At 55.4% G+C, this 24,355-nt stretch overlaps 1 protein-coding gene across 1 annotated transcript; it reads right to left on the reverse strand.

Annotated features, from left to right (window-relative positions):
• Positions 1-227: 227 nt before the first annotated feature.
• Positions 228-23,396, reverse strand: OGDHL (oxoglutarate dehydrogenase like). Its single transcript, XM_032491681.1, is given in 23 exon segments — positions 228-976; positions 1,451-1,605; positions 1,775-1,938; positions 3,294-3,366; positions 3,473-3,598; positions 3,719-3,790; positions 4,921-5,099; positions 6,005-6,132; positions 6,985-7,135; positions 8,215-8,343; positions 8,900-9,002; positions 9,555-9,707; positions 9,957-10,136; positions 10,896-11,024; positions 11,205-11,384; positions 13,921-14,011; positions 15,329-15,475; positions 16,224-16,378; positions 16,527-16,642; positions 17,080-17,182; positions 21,266-21,436; positions 23,192-23,287; positions 23,289-23,396. Coding segments are annotated over 23 exon segments (3,033 nt in total). The 3' UTR covers positions 228-852.
• Between the last annotated feature and the right edge of the window lie 959 nt (positions 23,397-24,355).

Below are 24,355 nucleotides of genomic sequence, written 5' to 3' on the forward strand. Positions count from 1 at the left end.
AGCAAAACATCCCTCCTGCGCTGCAGGGACACAAAACCAACAGAGGGCTGAAGAGTCGAGATGCCAACAGACGTGCAAACATAGCCTGGTGCTCGGAGGAAAATCTGTCCACTGGAGGCAAATGTTTTATTCCCTACATGTTTAGTTCTCCTTTCTCCCCATTACCTAACCTCTCTCAGCCATCTGCCTCTTATCCCAACTTTACAACATGAAATGACAACAGGAAATCTCTCTTGTGCATTTTTTAATTTCTCTGTTATTCGGTTCTCTACTTTGGTACACGTGAGCTGCAGCTGTATTTCACACAGAAGCTGACATATCTCATTGTGACACGCCCCATAAAACAGAGCACGTATAAATCACCTGGCATGATTTTGCTTCACCTGGTTGTTACTGCTAAAAAAAAAAAATCTCTATTTCTAAGAGCACAAAAGAGAACATTTCTTGAATCTACAGATACATGAGGACAAGGTGTACAGCCCTATCTGCCAGGATGGGAGAGAGAGACCGAAGATACAGGCCCCCGGGTAGCTGGCTGTCTGCAGAGACATGAAAGACACAGACGGAGAAGCCACACAAAAACTCCAGAGAGACCAGGGCAGCTGGGGAAACAGCCCAGAACTACAGCCCATTTGTCAGACCCCTCTGGCCTTCTCCGCCCTAAAAGGTTCTGAAACAAAGGACAAGATGGCATGATACCCTGGTTGGCAATATCTACTCTTTGGCCTTGATCACCACATGGGTATGTTTTATCCTGGTGCCCCTGACAGCCCCTATTTGGGCAGGAGAACCAGCCAGCCCCCAGTGTCCCCAGCGTCCTCAACCAACCCCACGGCAAGACCCAAGCAGGCTCTAAAATGTCTTCCCCTCAAAGGCCTGGAGATTGAAGGCAGTATCTAGAAACTTCTTCAGAGACACCAGGTGAGTATTCCTGTTTCCTGTGGCTGGTGCCGCCGCTGGGTCTCGGCCAACATACCTGGGGGAGAAGAGGTAAGCTAAGGGGTGGGGTGGGGGGGGTCTGGGCCTGGCCTCACTGCTACCCCAGGATGGTGTGGGGCCTAATCCTGATCATCCTGATGCAGAAATGAAGAGCCTGAGGTTCCAAGGGGCTAAGTCACCGGCCTAAGATCAAAGGCAGGAGATCTGAGACATGCAGGAGGTTTTCTAGTTCAGTTCCGGCTGCAGAACGAACACAAAGGTTTACTCTCTGAGGTGGAATTGAAGAGGATCCCTGATGGGGAAGCCATTCTGTCCCCGACGATCACAGCGCTAGCGGGGACTATGGGGTCTGACTCCTCGGTTTCCAAGGCAGCCCAGAGAAGGGCAGTGGTCAGTTCTGGGTCACACAGCAAATGGGGAGGGCAGGGCCAGAATGGGGTCTCAAGCCCACAAAGCCCCTCGGGCAGATGCCAGGGTAGGTGGCAGGTCCCCCCGGCACCCAGCTCTGTACCATATGGGCCGTGCCCGGCCCAGGATGGTCATGAAGCGCGGGCTGATGTAGTCATAGTAGCCCATGTTCTTGTGCTCCTCCTGGCACCACACCAGCTCCGCGCCCGGGTACTTCTCTGCCTCTCGCTTGATCAGGTCGAAGGGGAATGGGGAGATCTGGGGCAGGCAGGGAGAAAGGAGAGCACAGCCAGGGAAGGGGTCAGGCCCCCCGGAAAACAGCCACAGCTGCTCTCACCGGCCCCAGCCCGGGCGCACTGCCCAGAGCCGGGCGGCTGGCGATGTGGCCTCGCCCGTCACTCTGACCGGGTGCGGGGCTCAAGCGTACCTGCTCCAGGCGCGTGATGGCCACCTGCTCGTCCAAGCCCTGGCCGCTCCGCTCCTTCACCAGGTCGTAGTACACCTTTCCCGTGCAGAAGATGAGCCGCCGCACCTGCTCAGGAGCCTGCGCCGCTGCCTCATCCTCAGGAATCACCCGCTGGAAGCTGGTGCCTGGGGGACAGCAGGGCATGGCAGGGGCATCGGCTCCCAGAGGGGCCAGGGCAGCTGGGCAATCAGGCCCCTGTCCCTGGCACCTCCAGGCTCTCCCTGGCCGCTGAGACAAGCCCCAGACTTAGATCTGCAGCTGCAATAGGAACATCTTGAACCAAACAACAGAGCAGGGGACAGAGGACACCCTGAGATGTCACAGGTGAGGGGTGGAGACAGCAGCTGTAGCCTGGGTCCTGGGAGCATCAAGGTCTAGGGTGATGGGTAGAATGAGGGGAAATGACAGGGAGAGGCCCTGGAGGGGACAGAGAAGGTGATGTCAGCTCCCCATCAGATAGCATCACTGTCTGTCCCAAACCTGCTCCCAGGCCTGCTCATCTCCCGGGCACACTCAATCCACCCAACCAGCAAGCTGGAAGGCAAACCCTGCACATTCCTTCCTCCCTCAGCCCCAAACCCAAGCCCCCATCTCCACATTCCACTCCCTTTCCTTCCTGAGCTCATGCTATGCTCTAGGCACCAGACTACACACATTACAAAAACCTCTGAGGAAGCCACCATAGGGTCCCTGCATCCCAGGTGAGGACCCCGAGGCAACGAGGATAACTGGCTACCAGGCTGCACCAGCACCAGGTGCTCAGCCCAGGTGGTCCAGCCCCAACGCCACAGCTCTGAACTGCTGGCTCAGCCACCTGCCACACCTGAGGGGATGCCCACACACACAGGTGAAGATGAGCCCCTGACTATGCTGCTGAGGTCCGCCTGGCCAGCCCCTGCCCCTCCCCCTACTACCCAGAACCTTTTTCCCAGACAGCTCTGCTCTGCCAAGCCTCAAGGCACCACACCTGCCCCTTCCTGACCCTCCACTGGGTCACATTTAATTCCAAGACCTGGTCCTTCCAGTGTTTATCTGACCTCCGACTCCCAGATCAATGAGGCTGAGAGCTATTGGAGAGGGTGCTGGGTTGCCAGGGCCAGTGATGTCTGTTTGGCTCACAGGTGAAGACAATGGATGAATGACGGATACTCAGCGTCCCCTGAACCCGGCAGACCTCCACCAGCCTCCTGCCGCAAAGCTCTTCCTGTGCAGCCAGGCTGGCCCTGCTGGGAGGCCTGGCGGGGGCCCGGTGCACTCCTCTGGCCCTGGTGCTTAGCCCAAGTGACCCAAGCAGGCCCAGCGACCTGGCCGCTGCACCAACCTCCCAACCCACTTGCTGGTGGGGACCATGCCAGGAGCTGCTGCAGGGCCAACAGAGCCACAGACAGATGAGGATGGAAGAGTCCCAGGAGCAGAGGTCACACCATGGGCCGCCAGACCTCCCCATCACCAGGCCCCCCTAACATGGCCAGGCACTTACCAGATACCATTTGGTCAAAGCTGGACTTGGCCTCTGGGTGTCTCAGCAGAGATTTGGGTGTAAAGATGATCAGCTGGAAGGGAAACATGCCCAGCTGGCAGCTGCCTGCCGCGCCTGGCCGGGGCTCCCTGCCCTTGGCCCCTGCACTGTTACAGTGACGGCCGGGGCAGGCGGCTCACCGGCTTGCGGAAGGGCAGGAGGATCTGGCGACGCAGCACGTGGAAGTAGCTGGCCGGTGTGGAGCAGTTAACCACGATCCAGTTGCAGTCGTAGAGCTGTCTCACCTCGAAGTCCTGGGTGAACGCCTGGAGGGACAGGGTGTGGCTGGGAGAAGGCCCACCAGTGGCACCCACGCCCTGGCCTTGCTGGGCAGAGCAGCGTGTGGCCCGGTCCTGGGGGAGGGTGGGCGGGCAGGCAGCACTCACGGGGTAGGCGTCCGAGTCATCATTGCTCATCTGCAGGAACCTCTCAGGCCTCGCTGAGGAGTGCTCCGGGCCCTGAAAGCAAATGCCAGATGGCCCAGGCAGGCCAGTGTCTGGGGGGATTGGAGACCTGTCCCACAGGACAGGGACTCAGGACTCAGGGGAGAGTCTGGAGGGCTTCTTGGAGGAGATGCCCTCACTGTGGAGTCTGAACCACAGGAAAGAACCAGGAACATGGGACAAGAGTAGGGAGGGTATCCTCAGAGGAAGACCCGGCTGGAGCCGGCACATACGTGAACATGTAGGGCAGAAGGAAGAAGCAAAAAGGCCAAGTTAAGACGCTCTTTCTCTAGAACATTCTAACCTACAGCAGTAGGCCATTCACTGAGCGTCTGCTGTGCCAGACACAGTTCTACACAGGACCCCACACAGGATGATAGGCGGCATGTAAAGTGCTCAGCACAGCGAGACCTGGCTCTGAGCAACAGTGATCAGTCCCTGACCGGATGCTCGGACCAAGCTGAGCAGGCCCGCAGGGACATCCATGGCAGCCGAGCAGCGGCCCGGCCCACCTCGCTCCATGCAGCCCCTGCAGCCGCCACGGTCCCTCCCATCCCCCACCTGGTCGGCAGCGCAACCACCAGGGCGGCATCTCATGATGGGCTGCTCCTCCCTTCTCTCCCCCACTGGCCTGCACATCCCTCCTTCTCCCCACGTGTGGCTACACAGGCCAGTCTCCAAGGAGGCAACCAGAGGACAGGCAACCATGCAACATAGGTTCAAATCCCAGTTCCGAGCTGTGTGACCTTGGGCAAGCTACTCCACCTCTCTGTGCCTCAGGTTCCTCCTCTGGAAAGTAGGAACAGGATCGACCTCCTTAAGTTATCGTAAGGGTTGGAAGAGTTACTACACAGAGAGGGATGTAAACAGAGCCTAGCACAAAGCCACACTCAGACACGTCAGTTACATCTGCTGCTGGAACAATAGTGTTGTCACCTTCACCAGTGGTCACACAGACACATGCAGGCCCCACCCTGAGGACCCATGTGGTTGGAGGGGACTGGAAGGGGCAAACCCCACCCCCAACCGTGCAAGCCACCAAGGGTCCACCCAGCCCCTCCCAGGCTGGCCAGAGCCCACCCAGCCCCCATCACCACCGTGGCCCGCGTCACCACCGCGGCTCCCGTCACCACCGCAGGCCTCACCATGCCCTCCATGCCGTGGGGCAGCAGCAGCACGATGCCGTTGTGCCGCACCCACTTGGCCTGACCCGTGCTGATGAACTGGTCGATGATGCACTGGGCCGTGTTGTGGAAGTCACCAAACTGAGCCTCCCAGAGGACCAGGGCGTTGGGGCTGGCCATGGCATAGCCCAGCTCAAAGCCTAAACAGAAGATACTGAGCTAGAAGTGGCCACACGCTGGCACCAAGTGGCGGCGGCTCCAGTCAGACCCAGCCCTTCCTCATACACCCTCCCCACTCCGCCCATCCTGCCCAGCTGGCCAGAAGAACCCGGGGACCCTTAGGGCTCCAAGGCCAGGATCTCCTTTCCTGGCAGCTGGCAACACTGCCCAGAGATGCTACCTTCCACCCCAACCTCACGCATGGCTAACTTCAGCCTTATCTAGACCAGGAGCCAAGTCCAAAGATACTCTGGGGAGGTAGCAGGGACCATCTGCCAAGGAGCCCCCAAAATATATGCAGGGCTGCTAAGAGGAAGGGGAAGGGACAGCCCCAGAGGCAACGCCCCAGAAGGGGTGGCCAGTCTGGGAAGAGGCAGAGGGAGGAAGCGGGCCAGCTAAAGGTCCAGCCAGGAAGGTACAGGGGCCAGTCAGGGGAGCCTAGAGAGGGGCCCTCGAGACAGTGCTGCTGGGTGTGGGAGCAGGGCGAGGGCGATATAGGGGTCAGGAACATGGAGGTGGCCAGCCAGGCTCAGGGTCAGTCAGTGGCAGCATCCCACAGTGGGCTCTACGGGGTTTTCTGTCTGGGCCCACTGGTGCCCAGGGACAGGCTCTGGTATCCAGAGCCCCCACAGGCAAGAGTGCCCCCAACTGGGCTCTCTGAGGGACTAAGTGAGATAGGACCTCATCTCCCTTGTGGCCTCAAGTGGGAGCAGCCCAACCTGTCCCTCAGGGCCGTCCCAGGACCCAGGTCCACCCAGGGGCCTCTGAGCCTCTTCGGCCCCTCCCAGCCCCAGACCCAGTCTGTGGTCAAAACAAGAAAGACAGGTCACCCGGAGGTGCAAGGCCCTCTCCGGTCCCCTGACCGGCAGACAGAGTTCTGACCCACCCAGGACTCCATACTCCGAGAGAGAGCTGTTGCACACAGTGTAAGGGGCCTGGTCAGGCCAGAGGTGGTTCATCGGGACACACGTCCTCCGGTCCACTTCCTGGTCGTGGAGAACATGGTGCCGGTGACTGGAGAGAGACAGACCGGGAAGGGAGGAGAGGCCGGTGGGCTGACACTTGCTCACGTAGAGTAGGCGGGCCGGGCAGCAGGAGGCAGGCAAGCCTCCATCACTGTGCCAGGACACCTGGCAGAGTCCCACCAGATGGTGACACCAAGAAAGCCAGAGTGATCTGGTTCTTCCCCCAGGCATTCTCCCCTCCCACTGGTACCCTCACACTATGCCCTGGGGGTCCTGGAGCACAGACATGAGAGTCTTAGCTTCTCACCTACAGAAGGGACCCGATGAGATCTGCCCTGCCGACCTCCAGGATGCTAGGTAGAGTCTGAGTCCCTAGGAGGCCACACCCCAGGGGCATTTCCCCTGCCCAACCTGCTAGTCCCTTTACCAGCTTGCCTCCTCCTCCCAGAAGGGAGGAAATGCGACTAAGGGGGGCCCCCTGGTGAACCTCAAGCCTCATGAGGACCGACATGCAGCTCAGGGTGCAGGGAGGAGGACCCCTGTGCCCTGGCTGGAGCAGGGCCAGCAGTGATGAGTGACTGGGACAGGGGAAATATGGCCCATTGAATCCTGGAAGCCATACTTCATGACTCACTAACATAGCAGTGACCCAGTCAGGATCCAAAACAGAGGAAATGTGACAGGGATAAGTGACAAGTGTAAAGTCTGGACTCAAAATTCAACGGCAAGCAAGCAAGATGGTAGCAGGGAGCTGGCTTGACAGTAGTTCACCAAAGGAAAGAAAAAGATCTTGAGGACCATAGATGACCACAAGGCTTGACATCAACCAACAGATTGGGCCAAGCCGTCAGCTCTCCGTGCTTGCCTGGTGGGGACAGAGAGAAAGCCCCACAGCCCTCACCTGAACGTGCCCCTCTCCACGTCCTGCCCGCTGAGCCGCACATGGATACCCTCCTTGAGCAGGGAGCCGAAGGCCATGTACTCTGCCAGCGCCCAGTCCACGGTCCGCATCCTGGTCATGTCTGCACGGCCCCGCAGGATGCGAGAGAGGCCTGAGGTAGGGAAGGGCTGGCCTGAGGGGCGCAGGGGCCTAGCCACCTGCCTGGGACAGCCATGGCCCCAAGACCTAAGCCAGGTGTATACAGACTCAATGTATACCCCTCCCACAGAGCAGGGCGCTGCAGGACACAGGAGGCCCAGCGCCAGGCCCCCTTCCTCCAGCACTCCCCCTCTAGCCAAGATGAAGGGCTGGCCAGAGCCCGCACTCCCACCAGCCTCCCTCCCTGCAGGAAGGAGCAGGTGCCTCTAGGGGAGCATCTGCCATGTGCACAACCGGCCGCATGCACTGTTGGTTACATTTCTCACAACCCCACGGGAGAGGTGCCAACTTGGAGGGGGTACCCACCCTCCAGATGAGAAGACTGAGGCTCAGAAGAGGGAGGTCACTGACTCACGATCAAACAGCTATAAAGGTACTTGGGTTTAAGCCCAGGCACCCGGCTCAGGCTGGGCTCCTGTTGGCCCTACACCCACAGACCCACTGTGATGTACACACAGCCAGTGCCCCAAGACACTTGGGCCTCCAGGCACATGTGGAGGAATCCTCTTGGAACTCCCACAGGCTGGTCAAGGGTGCACAGGTGCCCCACAACCACCACAGGGGCCCTCCAGGCTGCCTGAGCAGAGGCCACAATGGCCCTGGCCAAGAAGGTGCAGCTAATGAGCCCACAGCCCAGGGTGGCCCTCTGTCATCCATCCAAGCCCAGCACTCCTGCCCTCTGACATTCTGGACCCAACCGCCCCCTCCATGGGAAGCCCTTGCTTCCCTGCTCTCCTGCTGCGTGATCCAGGGAGGCCCCTGGCAAAGACCTGGGGAAAATCCAAGGTGTCCCACATACTCCTGGTCACCGGCACCCAGCTGGGAGCGTGGCATCCACATATATTTGCCCTGAGAGGAGCTGGGATCACAGGCACCTCACAGGGCACAAAGATGGCTCTGAGAGCTCAGCTGACACACCCAGGACTAAGGGGGATGCAGGCCAGGCCCCCGGACGCCTGACGCCATCTCCCTTGGGACAAGGTATCAGGTCTGGACCAGCAACCCACACCGGAGCCCACCCGTCGACCTCACCTGTGTGGATCTTAAAGTCCTCCAGGGGCACGGAGCTGGCCACTTCGCCAATGTGGGTCAGCACGTCCTCAGGAACCCCCGTGGCTGGGCATGTCATGCTCTTGGGCTCCCCGTCCACATTGAAGAAGCCTGAGAAGGCAGAGACTCTGTGACTTTTGGGGGCAGTGGGGCCTCAGACCCCAGGGTCAGCCTGTCTCCCCAGGACTCGGGGCCAGCCACTTCCTTAACACCAACGGCACTCAAACTCTGCACCCATCCTGGGGACCTGGGACAGCTCACAGTCACAGCTCAAGCTCTGATACCTACTGAACATCCTCCGGTGGGAACCTGCAAGGCTCTGCCCTGGGCCCAGGGTCACAGCCATCTAGCTCCGCCCCAGAGAGGCCCGCTGAGCACCCCTCCTCCAGGGCTCTCTCCACCTGGCTGTCCATGCTCCCTGGCTCAGCCCTCCCTTTCCAGGGGACAGCTGGTCACATGTACTCTGAGGGCGATGCCATCCCCTGCTTCCTGGGCCCACCCCACCTGCAGGAATCAGCCCCACACAGCCTCAGAGGGCTCAGGGACAGAGCCCACAGCCTCTGGGCCAGAAAGCGACAGCCTGCACCCAGGGCCACTGCAGTCCTGGCCCCAGTGCCACTGCCCAAGGCCCGGGCAAATCCCTCTCAGCCGCATGCTGCTCACTCACCAGGCCAGGGGGAGTCCAGCCAGTGCTTAATATGCAAGATCTTTTTATCCTTGGACCTGCCATATGCCTCCTCACAGATCCGGTCATATTTGGCGATTTCTTCCTGAAATCAGGGTGAAGGCATGGATTGAGGCAGTGATTCCTGGGGTAGCCAGAAGCTGGGTGAACCCTGACTCATAACCCCTGGTCCCTCTCACCACATTCTAGAGGAACTCTCTGCCCACTGGCCTACAGGGGCCTTATGGCCAGAAGGCAAAGTCTCAGAGTTCAAGGGGATTCCACTCAGCAAGGTACTTGGGGGAACCTAGGAAAGACTCATAGTCCTTGCTCTCAGAGCTCCCTGAAGGTGAGAGGACCAACACATCTGCAGATAACTGTGGGGACAAACCCAGCTCAGGGCCACCTCCTACAGGAAGCCTTCTGGGACTCCTGCCTGAGGCTGGGCTTCCATGGCATCGCAGCATCTGCTGCATTTCACCAGGCTGTAAATGTTCTTGGTCCCCTGGCCACCTTGATAACTGGAGGCTCCTGGGGACAAGGACCATACTGGCTGCTTCTTTAAATCTCCAGTGCCCAGCACAGGGCCAGTAACATCAGCAGCCACCCCAGGGTCTTGGCTCCAGCAAGGCTGATCCCACACCCTGATGAGGCCCACCTCGAATTCCTGCAGGGTGACCGTGCCCTCGGCTATGAGTTTGTCGGCATACTTCTTCAGCACGGGTACCTGTCTGTGGATCTGCTTGTACATGAGTGGCTGCGTGAACATGGGCTCATCCATCTCATTGTGGCCGCGCCGGCGGTAACAGACCTGCAGGGGCAGCGGCGGAAGGGGACTTGGTCCTTGCGCCCAGGCGGTGTGGCTGTTGCAGTCACTGCACAACTGGGCACATCTGGCAGGCCACACCCTTCAAAGCCTCCAAAGCCCCAACTACCACCCATCACCAAACGCCTCGCCCCCAAGCCTCTGCAGACTGCCCTCAGCAGTACTAAACCTGCCATCCAGCCCCAACTGCCAAAGATGCTACAGACCCAGAGCATCCAGCACCCCCAGACCTACCAGGTCCACCACGACATCTTTATTAAAGGTGTTCCTCCACTCAGCCGCCACGCTGCACACATATATCACGGCCTCTGGGTCATCCGCGTTCACGTGGAAGATGGGTGCGTTGACCACACGGGCCACGTCGGTGGGGTACGGGGAGGAGCGGGCCATCCGGGGGTCTGTGGTGAAGCCAATCTGCGGAGCAGGAGGCACTGAGAGCTGGATGGGTGACCAGAGGGCCACGGGGCCAGGGACTCTTTGCCTCCAGGCCCATCAGGTGTGCCCAGGACAGGACAGGGTAACAGTGGGCAGCCCCCAAATTAGACACAGCAGTAGGTCCCACAGGGATGGTAGTTAACACCATGGGAGTCGTGCCTGCTCTTCCTCCTGCAATCATTTCTATACAGTGGGAGTGAGGAGAGCGAGCCGGGGTGAAGCCCAGACCCGCCAGTTACTAACTGTACAATCCGGGCCAGGTATTTAAATTCCCAAAGCCTTGGTTTCCTATTAAAAGGGCTCACTAACTCACGGGCTTATTCTGTGAAGATTAAATGATGCAATGAGAATAAAGCAGTTAACCCAGGGCTTTATAGGTTTAGATGAAGGGCTGGCATTAACCACAGCTGCCTTAAAAGCATAGGTTGTAAGAGTTGTGGTCTAAGACTGACTGGGTCACATGGAGCCAAAGGCAGCATTTAGTTACATGTCCAGCCTCTGTGCTAGGCGCTGCTCACAGCCATCTTCCTCTGTCCTTACAGCTGTATCATCTACAGCATACACACAGATGTATACTCCTCCCGATTTCAGACCGGAAACCGAGGCTGGGAGATCTAGCATCCTGCCTGAAGTCCCCATGGGAAGTGGCAGAGCAGTGGGATCAGAGCCATCTCGCTCTTCCCCTCAAAGTGCTGCCTGGATCTCAAGGATGGACAATACTGATGGCCCAGCACTCACCTGGTTGTTGACGACCACGTGCACAGTGCCGTTGGTGGTGTAAGAGGGTAGGTCACTCAGGTGGAAGGTCTCATAGACCACCCCTTGGCCGGCGAAGGCGGCGTCTCCGTGGACCAGGATGGACATGACCTGTGGGGCAGAACAGCAGCCAGGAGGAGCCCCACTGCCCCAGCCTGTACAGCCTGGCCCCGCCCCCTGTACCACAGAGATTCAGGGTCCGCCCCCTCGGAACCCCGCCTCGCCCCCTGTACCTTGGAGATTCAGGGCCCACCCCTCAGAACCCCTCCCCCAGGACCCAGGCACACTCACCTTCCTGCCCTGGGCGTCCCCACGGTAGAACTGCTCTGCCTTCGTCTTCCCCTGTACCACGGGGTCCACGGCTTCCAGGTGGGAGGGGTTGGCCACGAGCGACAGAGTGATGTTCCTGTTTGTGACTCGGTTGATTCTCTCGTGGTACATGCCGAGGTGATATTTGACATCTCCAGAGCCCTGAAGGTTGAGGTGGGCCGTTATGGACCTGCCCCCACCCCCATTCCCATCCCAGACACGCAGGCCCACAGCGGGGCTGGGACATCCCCTGGATTCTGCTCCTTGGGAGGGCTGTGTTGTCCCTGACTCACACCAGCATCCCCCCCACCCCCTGCCCCCATTCCCGGCACACTGCCCTCCTTGCCCTCCAGGCTGGCCTGAGAAAGGCAGGTGGGTTCCCCTGGGCCTTGGCTGGAAGGCTGGACCAGCCACTCCCTTATCAGAGCCCCTCCGCATCATCCTCTCCACATCCAAGACGGCAGAGAGGGGGAGGGGCCGGCCAGCCTCAGGGAAAGCAGAGAAATGAAGGGCGGCTCCCAATCGGTGTTGAGGCCGCTGGTCAGGCCTCTGGGCAAACACTGGAGGAGGACCTCTACCTAACTCCTTATCCTGAAGTAGCTAAAAATGTACACACAGCAGACAAAGCCATCGTATTGGGGAAAACATGACATATTTTCCAATCTTGGAGTCAGGAAAGCCTTTCTAAGCAATGTACAAACCCCAGAGGCCATAAAGGATAAGACAGTTAAAACTTAATAAATTTGTCACAGGGGAAGCAGATCCACGCACAGTATTTGAGGGAAAAAAATAAAGCTGAGAAACATATTTATCAGACAAATACAGCCAAAGGGCTAACTCCTTCAATATATAAAGCACTTTAACAAATCAGTAAGATAAAGCCCAAAATCCCCATAGAAAAAGGAGCAAAAGCCAGTAAGAGGAATTTACAGAAAAAGATTACATGGCTTAAAAACAAGGGAAAAGATACTCAAATTCGTCACAAAGAAATATGTTCAGATGCAGTCACTTTTGGACCAATCGCATTGGCAAAGGCAGAAAGGTTCGACAGAGTAAGGGAAGCTAGGGGGCTGGGACCCTCGCCCACAGGTGGGTGGGCTCACTGATGTCTGCAAGCTCTTGAGAGAGTAATTCAGTCATGCCCTGTCAGCTCCAGCCACTGCGTTTCTCAGATACCCTCTAAAAATGCACTCACACACGTGTGCAAAGACACTCATTCCACCACCTAATGCCCATCAACAGGAGACAGCAGAAGCCAGAGGGGGACCTGGAGCTCGGAGAGCTCCACATGCTGCTACAGAACACTGATAGCTCATTAAGTGAAACCAGCAAGGTGCCCGGCAGCATCGCAAGCTGTTCCTCTGGTCTTTTCCAAATAAGGCTGTTCTGGACAAATCCATGCGTTTGTAGTACGTGGAACATTTCTGGAAGGACACACAACACAAAAACTGACCACGGTTGTGGGGGAGGGTAATAGCTCAGTGGTAAAGCGCATGCTTAGCATGCACAAGGTCCTGGGTTCAATCCCCAGTGCCTGCAGTGAATAAGAAAAAAAAACACCACAGTGGAGCCTCTGAGGAGCAGGAAAGAGGTCTCATGGGGGAAACCTACTCTCATTGTATTATCTTTTTCAAATGATGCTCTTATTTTTCTTTCAATTAAAAAAAAAGTAAAAATTTTAAAAGTATCCTTTGGCCAGGTTTTATGGTTTACATACACGTCATCTCTGATTCTGTACAACCATTCGGAGGGCAGGAGATTTTTATCCCCATTTTATAGAAAGGCACACTGAGGCTCACAGAGATGAAGGTACTTGAGCAAAATGAACATGAATGGTGGAAAGATTCTGGGTTGGGAGCCAGCAGATGTGGATTCTAGTCCTGCTCTGGCTGAATGTGCTGGATGACGCTAGAGCAGTCGCTTAATGTGATTCATTTTTACAAACCATGTACCTGTGATGGGTGCCGGGGCTTCAGGGATGAGGCCCCTGACCTCACACTGCTAGCAGCCTGAAGGGGAACACACACACACACACAACAGAGAAGGCCAGAGCAGAGGTGGTTCGGCGAGCAAAGGAGGCATAGAGGAGGGAGTGACAGATTCGTTGCCTGGAGGACCTTGTAAGCCACCAAAAGGGGAGACAGGCAAGAGTGAGCAAGGCAGAGAGCAGAGGAGAGAGGAAGGCTTCCTGGGCTGAGGGCCCTGCGTGGGCAGAGGCCTGGGGTGTGAGGCACACGTGACATGTATGTGTGCAGGAAGGGGGCGTGGTTAGAAGAATGTCTCCTCTGCTTATCAGTGGGCACAGGAAACCAACCTGATTGCCCAAGGCAAACAAGTGAGTGAGGCAGCCCTTCTGGGCTGGTGGACAGGACTCTGGGCACAGAGGTACGGCCCCAGGAGCTGAAGCAAGTAACTTGGGCACTTCCTGCACCTCTCTGAGCCTCAGTTTCCCTAGCTGGAGACAGGGAGGTTGGCCCAGATTTTCCCAGGGCTCTCTCAGGTATCAGAGACCATAGCACTTGCTCCAAAATGCCTCAGGGGCCTAACGCAGGCACCCCAGCCTCTCTCCCACTCCTCTGCATGTCTGTCCATCTCAAGGTCTCTCTGAGCCTGCAAGCTCCCAGCCCAGCCCCTCCCCCAGTCTACCTCCCAAATAACCAGTTCCCCAGGGGCTCTGGAGCCTTGGCTTGGCACCCACCTCGTCCGCTGCCTCCAGTTTGGGGTCAAACTGGCAGAAGATCTGCTCCAGGTCCTTGCGGATGACGTTGGCCAGCACGTTCAGCCTGCCCCTGGAGCCAGAGGGGCAGGGCTCTCACTTGGCTCAGAGGCCGCCCCCCACCCCCACCCCTCAACAGGCCCTAGCATAACCATGCTCCCTGCCCACCTGGGACCTATCAGGACCAGCAGGGGGACTGAGGGGGGGGACCGCCCCTCCCAGGTAGAGCCCCAGGAGCCCTCTCATCCTGTCTCCATCTTATAAGGCATGTGAGCGGTCCCAGCCAGCCAGCTCCCCCGGGGCAGGCAGATGTTCCCTGCCTGTCTCAGACTCAGTAAGCCCTGGTGAGCAGGGAGCCCCCCAGCCTCAGGGCAGCATATCCACTCCCCCAATCCCTGACCCAAAAGCTGAGCCCAACCCAGCACCTTGACCCCAATCTGCTAATACATCACAGCTGCTCACACATGGCTCCCCACCCCAGCCCAGCGGCGCCATGAAGCAGGATGGGGAGGAGGGGCCTGGACTGCCCCGAAGATCAGGAGCCACCAGAGGACCTGTCCAGAGGATCTGGTCTGAAGGGAGGGTGGGGGAGGAAAGCAGCTGGGGACCAGGGATTGTCCAGCCCAGCCGAACGTCCTTCCCATCAGGAGGCAATCTATTTTGGGGTGGACTCCAGCCTGATGAGGGCACAGGGCATGACTCCGAACTCGCCCTCCATAGCCTGCCAGTAGATGCCAGCCCTAGGCCTGTACACACACCCTGGCCTGACCTCAGCTCCTCATGGCCCTGGGACAGAAGAACAGCCTTCTTCCCGTGGGCCTCTCTCCTGCTCTGTGGGGACAGGGGCTGGGGGGGAGCCACAGGAGCTGTGTGACAACGGCCCCTTGGGGCAAGGCCCTCCAGCCTCAGAGGCCCCTCCACCACTATGGAGGCCTGGCCTAGAGCAGCCCTGGGCTCTCAGAGCTGTCCTCAGGCTGACGGCCTGCCGAAGCACCAGTCCCAGAGCTGCCCACACCATCCCCTCCCACAGTTCTACCCAAGCCACGTGTGCCCATGCCCTCAGACCTCAGTGCCAGCTCTGCCTGACCCTCTGACCAGACCCCGGACATTTCTGGGCCCCTCAGAGCACAGAGTCTAGGAGGCAAAGCCCCACAGGATGGGGACATCCTCACACTGCATCTGGACGCTGCCAGGGGCTTGGCTCTTTCTGTGATGAGCAAGCCAGGACCCAGGGACTCTGAGAACTTTCTGGACCTCTTTGCCTCTACCCACCAACACCCTTGCTTTGATTTTCATCCCCCCCTACCCCAGATGGCCCCTAATCCACCTCAGCTTGCTGGGCCTGGAGAGAAAGCACAAGGCTAAGGCAGGGATGGGGGAAGGGGCCCACCTGTGTGGCATTCCCAGGATGACATTCTCAATCCCCATCTCACTGGACTTGTCGATGATGGTCTTGAGGGCAGGAATCATGACCTCACAGCCCTCCAGGCCAAACCGCTTCTCCGAGGACCACTTCCGGGCCAGGAAGTCTTCGAACCTGCTTGGGAGGGAAGGGGACGGGTGGAGAGGCTAGGGCTCACAGGGGCAGCTCTGGAGGGCTCGGGGCAGGATGCCAGGACAGGGGAAGCTGCAGAGTCACTTCCCTCTACACAGACCAGGACCTGGCACCGACACCACGATGCCCCCACCAGCAAGGAGCACAGGTCGGGAGGAGGAGGCCAAGGGTCCTCCCAGATTAACCAGAGACCGCCACCTGCACCCATTCCCAGCTACCACCCTCTCTCCCCCTTCCAGTCAAACTGCTGCAACTAGCCATTCCGCTGCTCCCAGCCCGCTGCCCTCCCACCCACATATGTACTGGGGCTCTCTCACGATGCCCCAAAGACCTCAGCATGGCTCAGCTCAAATTCCAGCCCACACGTCACTGCTCAGGGACCCACTCTGCACCCAGCAGCTAGGCCAGGTGCTCCTCCAGGCCCCTGTGGTCCTGGGCAGACGCAGCTTCGGCAAAGTCCGTGGGCAGAGCCCAGCAGTGCCCACCTGCAGGCAGCCGCTGCTACACTCACTCCACGCGGGGACATCGCTCTGCCCAAACATTCCCATGGCCACTTTCTGCCACTTCCACCATCACTCGGGGACATGTTCTCCTGGAGCCCCATCCAGCCCTGCCTTCCCTTACCAAGCACCCTCCCAGTGTCTTAGCCAGAGCCTGGGACATCTCGTACCACCCTGGAGCGGCACCCGCTAGCCACTTGGGCTTCCCGGGGTGGTGCTGAGGGCCTGACCTCATGGAGCGCACCAGCCGCGCCAGCAGGGTCCGCTTCTCCTCGCTGGAGAACTGCATCACGCCAGGGGTCTCGAACTTCTGTCGGATCCACTGGCACTGCTCCACGTCATTGATGAACATGAACTCCAGACCGATATGCTGGCAGTATGTGCTCTGGGGGGACAGGGGGACACTTCACTAGGAGTCAGGAAGAGGACTGGCTGCCTTGGTATCTGGGGCAAAGCAGGCAGAGCCCCCCCTCCCCTTCTAACGCTCGCAGAGAGCTGCCTCAGGTGTGCCCGACACACCTGCCTGCACTCACCTCCAGGCGCCGAATGATCTCGCGCAGAGAAAGGGTGTGTTCGGAGCCCCCAATAAAGGTAGTTGTGGGCAGCTGGAATTCCTTATCCAGGTCAGCCTCCCGCAGGTCGTAAAAGGCTGGAGAGGTGCACCCAGCAGAGCCCCGGGCAGTAGAGAGGAGAGCGGGAGCTCAGGCCCAGGTGGGGCCCAGCAGTTATCCCCTGACCTCCCCACAGTGCCCCCAGCACCCTCCTGCCAGGTCCAGCCTAAAGCCCAAGGGTCCTCTGCCTGCAGGGCACAGGGCACCAGAGTCAGAGCCAAGCTTGCCGCCACAAGGGTGGGCCGGGACAGGTATCTCCTGCTTACTGACCGTGGTGCACCAGCAGGGAAAACAGGAAGACATCTCTTGAAGAGGACACCATGCAGTAGATGGGCAAGGGCCAGAAGAAAGCCTCCCAGGCAGCTTGCTGAACCCCAGGACTCGGAGGCACTGCAGGCTCAGAGCCCCTCACTGGACACAGGCACACACTGGCTCTGGGGTTGCCAGGGCAATGGGAAAGGGTACCGACTCTTACCCAATTTATCGATGGTTGTGATTAAGTCTGAGGGCACAAAGGAGTCCAGGTCTGCATCCAGAATGCCCAGGGGGTCCAGCTGAGCCACATGGTGGCCCCGGATCTGGAGAAGGGGAAAAGCTCAGGGTAGGGCTGGGACACAGCTGGACAGACCCTCACCAAGAGGGAGATTCTGGGCACTGGTCCCCAATTCCCTTGAAAGCAGTTTCAAGTTTCCACCTGTCTCCAGCATCCAGGCCCTGAAGTTGCCCCTGAACCCCACTGTAGCCACTGAGGTGGCAGGAGCACAATTCTGTTTAAAAGTACAACATGCAGCTTTCAAAAATAGGACAGAATGCACACACAAAAGTAGTTACTACGGTACTATTAGTAATCAGAAAATTCTAGAAACTTCCCAAATGTCCATCAGCAGGAGACTGGCATATGGGTTTGGGAAATCCACACAGGGAATACTACCGAGCTGCTAAAAGGAATGAAGAAAATCCCTAACTGCTGCTATGAGGTTGTCTCCACAAAATAGTTTAAAGCAAAAAAAAGCAAATGATAGAAAAGTATGTGTGGTAAATTGCCCATTATCTAAGAAAGGGAAGAGAAAGGTAAACATCTATATTTGCATATATTCATACATATTTGCATAAATCCAAATGAATATATGCTTTAGAAGAATAAATAATAAAATAAGAAAGCCATAAAGTAAGAAAATTATTATCTATGGGGAAAGGACGAAATAGGGTAGAAGGGCAGGGCTAGACGCTAGACTTTTAAGAATATACCTTGCCTTGAAGATTCGACTTTCGGATCTTAGTAATATTTTACATCACTATAAAACAAAACTAAGTATTAAAAATTGAAAGTAAGACAAAACAAATGAATTAATGCATCCATCTGCTGGCATGACTACACAGAGAGGAACTGTTCCAACTGACTAACAGAATAGTCCCCAAAGACAAACAGAACTGCAGGAATAAAAAGATCATAAATTCATCTCTATTACTAATCAGCGGTGGTAATATCAGAATTGTATTCTAAGACTGTTGTGTGGGGATTGTGGGAAAATCAAAGAAGTCATTGTATTGTTGCCTTTGGGAACCTCTATTTTTAGAATATTTAAAAGGAGATGGTGTAAGACTGATGAGGTCACCATGGATGTCCCTGGAGAATGTCGTTCTAAGTGAAGTAAGCCAGAAAGAGAAAGAAAAACACCATATGAGATCACTCATATATGGAATCTAAAAAACAAGAAAAAATGAACATAAATACAAAACAGAAACAGACTCACAGACATAGAATACAAACTTGTGGTTGCCAAGGGGGTGGGGGGTGAGAAGGGACAGACTGAGATTTCAAAATTTGTAGATACTGACAGGCATATGCAGAATAGATAAACAAGATTATACTGTATAGCACAGGGAAATATATACAAGATCTTGTGGTAGCTCACGGTAAAAAAATGTGACAATGAATATATGTATGTTCATGTATAACTGAAAAATTGTGCTCTACACTGGAATTTGACACAACATTGTAAAATGTCTATAACTCAATTAAAAAAAAATGTTAAAAAAAAAAAAAGAAAACTTGAACTTGAAAAAAAAAAAAAAAGACTGATGAGGTCAGGGACAAACCCTAAGTCCTGCATTTGACATACATAGAAGCATCAGCATAAACCCATAGAGTATGGTATCTTTTTTTTTTTTAAAAGATATGTATTTCCTGGCTCTAACCACTGGAAGAGCCAAGAAATCATGACCAAACCAAGAGCAGTGAACACTTCCCCGCTCCCTGGAGAACTGGCTGGTCAGAAATGTACAAGATGAGCTCAAAGCATCCTGTCCTACCAGAGAGCAAAGGGGTGCTCAAACACCACTGGGGCTGCCAATCGGGACACATTTTGAGCAACAATAAGGATAATACCTGTAACAGACTGAAACTCATCAAAGATGTTTAAATGCATGCATTCATACCAACTAAGAAAAACCTTTATTGGCCATCTTTGGAGGATGCTGGGGAACCATGTCTTCATTTTGAAAACCCATCAATAAAAGAAAAATCAAGCCTTGATCCTGCCTTTCCTATACAATTTATACCTCAGGATACACAGAGCTGACGAAGGGAAGTTTCTCCTGATAGGAAGTATTTCAGGTAATAAACAAAGAAAGACAGAATTAGAATATCACCATTTTTACCATTCAGTGATTTAATGTGTCCAGGAAATAATTATCCCCTGAAGTGCCCATCACCACCAGGAAACTGATTGTACAACAACAAGAAAATCAAGTCCTTATTGGATCAAGCATCTGGATCTAACTACCAATTTACAGAAATGACATGGGACACAGGGACAGACGAAGGGACACCTTGGGGACACAGTCAGCAAAATCCAGACTCAAGAAAAGTCTATAGGACAAACAACCTGGTTTCTTACACACACACACACACACACACACACACACACACACACCCACACACACACACACACACGGCAAGGAACACAAAAAGAAATCAAGAAGAACCCATGGAGTGGTGTACAGGAGACTTAAAAGCCATGTCAACTTATCACAAACTGTGGCTTTACTTAGATCCTGATTCAAACAAGCAGTAAAAAGAAATCCTAAGACAAACAGGCCAACATGAATACCAACCGGGTCCTTGATGACAATAAGGATGACTGCCATTTGCAGGTGCGATAATGCTAACGTGGGATATTTGTATACTTTTAAGGCGCCTTTATCTCTGGAAATGTGTGCTGAGACGTTCAATGAATGAAATATGATGCTTCAAAACAACAAGTGGACTGTGCCTGGAGCCAGAGGTGGGTGACAGATGAATCAAGACTGACCCTGTACTGATGGGGGTGGGGTTCCCGACACAACTCTTCTTTTATATGCTTGAAAACATCCGTAAGAAACAACATGGGTTTTTTTTTTTTTATCAGTACGGTGTGCAGATGATCCAACCCAGGGCTCAGCCTCCAGCGGGCCTGAGAGGGGCTGTAGTCCACCCCGTCCACCCCGGGGGGCAGGGGTGGTCGCCGTCAGGCCCACCACTGGGCAGATTTTTTACCATACAAGAACAGAGTAACACGCCTGAATCCAGAGACCACCCTGCTGGAAGGGCTCGAGGGCTGGGTCTTGGGTCGGGAAAGAACAAAGCGCAGTAAAGTGTTGGGAATGGTGCTTAGAAGCTAAGGCCCTCAGGCAGCTCTCGGAATGTTACCTTGTATTTCACATAGTTTTATATTCCTTGTTCTTCATTTTCAAAGTCAATTTAGCCAGCCAAGAACATAATTACCACCACTGCTGTTTGCTCGCAGGTGGCCCACGATCCACAGGTCCCAAGGCCACGGAGGGAGCCCGGTCCTGCCCACCCTTCCTCTTCCGCCCCAGCACAGGGAGGGTAGCTGCCATCCCACGCAGGGCCTCCTGCAGAGGCAAAGCACTGTTTCCATTTGCTAAGCTCCCCCACCCCACTCCCTGTTCCTGCATTGGCTTGAGGCACTCTCCCATGAAGTCTCTGCCAAGGGCCTCCTTCTGAGTGTCTCTGAGACAAGTTTCTCTTAGGAAATAGCTTCTGCCACTGTTTCCCAGACAGATCTCAAGTGATTACCTTTTTTATGGCATGAACACCCAGAGCAGCCCTCTCATTAGTCCTGCGCAGTCAAGATCAAGCATATGGAACATCATTAGGACTCTGACAGAGCAGGGGCCCAGCCTGGAGACCCAGCAAGGGGACCTGAGTCTCCAGGACAGAGCAGCTGGTAGGGGGAGAGCTGCTTACTGAACTGGTTCCACAAACAATAGTTAAGCACTTGCTGTATACCAGTCCCTGTCCTCCTGGAATGGTTGGTCAAGAGGAGAAAATAGACATTAACAAGGATCAATCTCCTCACCTTTCATTTGACACTCACTGAAACCGACTGTTCACTAAGTACTCTTCTAGGTACTTGGGCACAATGCTGGGGAGACAGACAACACTCCATGAGAAAGATCACAAACAAATCAGTCTGTGCAAAAATTACAGGGCGACGGTAAGTGATACGAACGATAATATGACAAAGAGCAGGAGGAGGGGCCAGAGGCACCAACAGAGGACTCAGAGACGGGCTCTCTGAGATGACACCGGATCTGAGCTGGTCTTCCCGCTGTCAGCACCTGGCCACACCCGAGAAGCCAGTCCAGCCGCTCACCTGGTAGGCCCGGATCAGGGACTGCACAGCCAGGTGGTCCTCCACCAGCTTGCTGGTCTTAGTCCAGCTCGAGACTGCCGGCCTGCTCTCAGGGATGACAGAAGGGGCCTGGGGCTGAGACAGGCCATACGGGGCTTCCTCGCTGGCTTTCCGGAAGAAGCTGTCCCAGGACTGGGCAGGGGAACAAGCAAGAAAAGAGCCTGGTGAGGGTCTGGGAGGAGTAGGGGGGTGGCCCAAGCTGGGGGTCCAGGGGGCGGTGGTGTTCCTCCACCACTGTAGCTCTCAGGACCTTCCTGGGGCCTGCTGAGAAGACCCCTCTCAACCAGCCTAGGCCCCCTACCTAGATCCCAGACCTCTCCAGGACCCAGCTTGGCAGGGAGTAGGGGGAGGTCATAAATTGTGACCAAGGGGCTTCTACCCCTGGGAGAAACATGTCCTCACACACTGCGGGTTGGAGGCAGCCTTTGTGGAGGGCAGTTTGGCCGGCAGGCCCTCAACATTTTCAATGAATATATGTTTTGAACTAGCAATTCCACTGCCAGTAATTTACATATGTACTTGGACAAATGTGCCTAGATGTAGAAGGATGCTCCCTGCGGGGCAGTTGATAAAAATGACAACGGAAAAAACAATCTACGTGGTAGTGATCAATAGGAAACTGATGGTAAATTTAGATTCTGGAAAATTATGTAGTCTTAAAAAAAATAAGGTGCATTTATTATTGTAGATGTGGAAGAATTGCCAAGATATGTTGTAAAGTGAGCAAAGCAGAAGAGGAGGATATACAGTTTGCTACTGTGTGCGCAGAAGCAGTAAGCAGATGGGCATATGCACCAGCATCTCCATGATCCGGTAGAACACATATAACCGTGCTTTCTTCTGCGCCCTCTCATGCAGGACTGGTGGGGGAATAGGTGGTATGAGCCCTGTGGAAAGCAACTTGGCAATACCCATCAAAATGACACACACAGATGCCCTCTGACCGACCATTCCACCATGGGTAATTTATCCTACCAGTTAGCTGCACACATGCAAGATTCATGTACACTGCAGCACCAGTCACAACAGCCAGAGACTGAAATGAAATGAGGCAGATGCCTCCCTGGGGGTGGATGTGATGCATCCATCCAGATAGTGGAATACTACACAGCTGAGGAAAAGAACGAGGCTCCTGAGGTACTGATGTGGAAAAATCCTGGAGATAGGTGCTGAGTGAAAAAAGCCTGGGGCAAAGCAGTAGCTGTTACATGTTATTTTTTTGTAAAGAGGGGAATCCAGAATGTGGTTTGCAATAAGTTTGCCTAAAGAAACTCTATGAACAGATACAGAAGAAACTAAGACTAGAATGAGGGACAGAGAGGTGGGAGCTGAGCAGAGAGGGGATGGATTGGGAAGGAGTCTTTTCACTGTAGAAATTCATACTTTTTGTTTTTGGATCATGTGAATGTATTACTTTCCTCTGAGGAGTGTAAGTGAAGGAGGGAGAGCAGCTTCACTTTTCACCCTGGCACCTGATTTTTCTTTTTATTTTTTCCCCACCATCAGCGGTTATTTATTCTATTAGCTCAATACATACATAAACACTTATGCTCCTAACTACATAACAAGGGGCCATCTGGAGACAGCACAGCATCACGAAGGGGGCAAGGGCAGGTCTCAGAACTGGTGTGGCTGAGCAGGGCATTGTCAGGGCTTCTCAAGCCAGACCACCACCCACTGGCTGGTCCAGCAGCAGGAAAGCAACGGACTTTCCTCACTCAATATGCAGACCAGGCTCTTTCACCAACAAAGACGACAGAGGACTTGAGAGGGAACGAAACCTGCCGAGAGATTGCACAACAGGCCAGCTGCTTCTCCCCCCGCCCCTTCCCCAGCCCGGCCCCAGGAGCCCCCCTCCCACACAGAGGGCAGGGTGGTGGTGCTGACCTTGTGGACACTCTGTGGGTTTTCCAACCAGGCGAAGTACATCTCTTCCATGTAACTGGAGCTGCCTCCAACTTTGCTGCTTGGGAAGGTGGCAGGGTGGCCCAGATGATTTACTGCAGCAGCTGAGCCTCTGGACGCCATGTGGGGCCAGGAGCCTTGAGGTCTGTGCTCCAAGCCGGGATGGCAGCAGCCTCAGCTGACTCATTCTGGACACAGGCAATAAGGGAGAGGCATAAACCCGCAGGACCAGGACTGGAAGCAGGCTCTGGCAGCCACTTGTCCCCTCACGTGGCATTTGTAGGGCCTACCAGGCAGCTGGCCTTGGGATCAGCAGCGACGGGATACAGGTGAGTGGGACAATCAGCCAGCCATCCTGACCACCCTGAACTTGGGCAGAGGAGTCTTCCAGGGGCTGGGTGTGCCATGCCCGGTCAGGAAAAAGCAAGAAGAAAGGGGACTGGCTGAACTGTGCTCTCTTGGGAGGCCTACAGCACCAGTGGGTCCCCAGTCACTATGCCCAAAAGTGACCAGTGACTTCCCCTGACTGTAGTATCGACCCCGAGCACCCTCCTAGGCCAGGAGGTCAATGACATGGGCCCCACTTCACTGAGGAGGACTGACGTTCAGAGAAGGAAAGGGCACTGGGGAACGGTGAGGGGCTGACCAGAGGCAGGCTTCATACCCAGCTGAGCTCGTGGCTGCAGCCACCCTCTCGCACCCACACCCTGACCAGAGATTACGCTCAGGACCAGCACCACTCAGGATGGCTAACAGCTCAGCGGGTATGTACAGGCTGGAAGCCCACTCACACTGGAGAGAAACAGAATACCCCACTATGTCACCTGCTCTTTCTCAAATGAAATGCCTGAATAACAAGCTTTCACACGGGGTGGGGGGGGCCTTCCTCCCCCGCTCAGAGGACTGACTTTCTAAGAGAAGAGCCTCCTCTTAGATCCTCTGCTCCTCCACCCTGCCCTCTGCCCCACACTGTGAGCAGAGCCCCCTCCTCTGCCCCAGCACTGCCCAGACACAGACACAGCTCCCTCCAAATACTCACTAATGCCCATCTGTCCAGACCCACCCCACCAGGGGCTATGGAGGCAGAAGGGCCTGCTCCCCCTTGTGCAACTCACTCCCAGAAAGTGTGCCTTTCTGCCTGGGCCT

This window comes from Camelus ferus, chromosome 11 (assembly GCF_009834535.1).
Source record: "Camelus ferus isolate YT-003-E chromosome 11, BCGSAC_Cfer_1.0, whole genome shotgun sequence".
Classification (NCBI taxonomy): Eukaryota; Metazoa; Chordata; class Mammalia; order Artiodactyla; family Camelidae; genus Camelus; species Camelus ferus.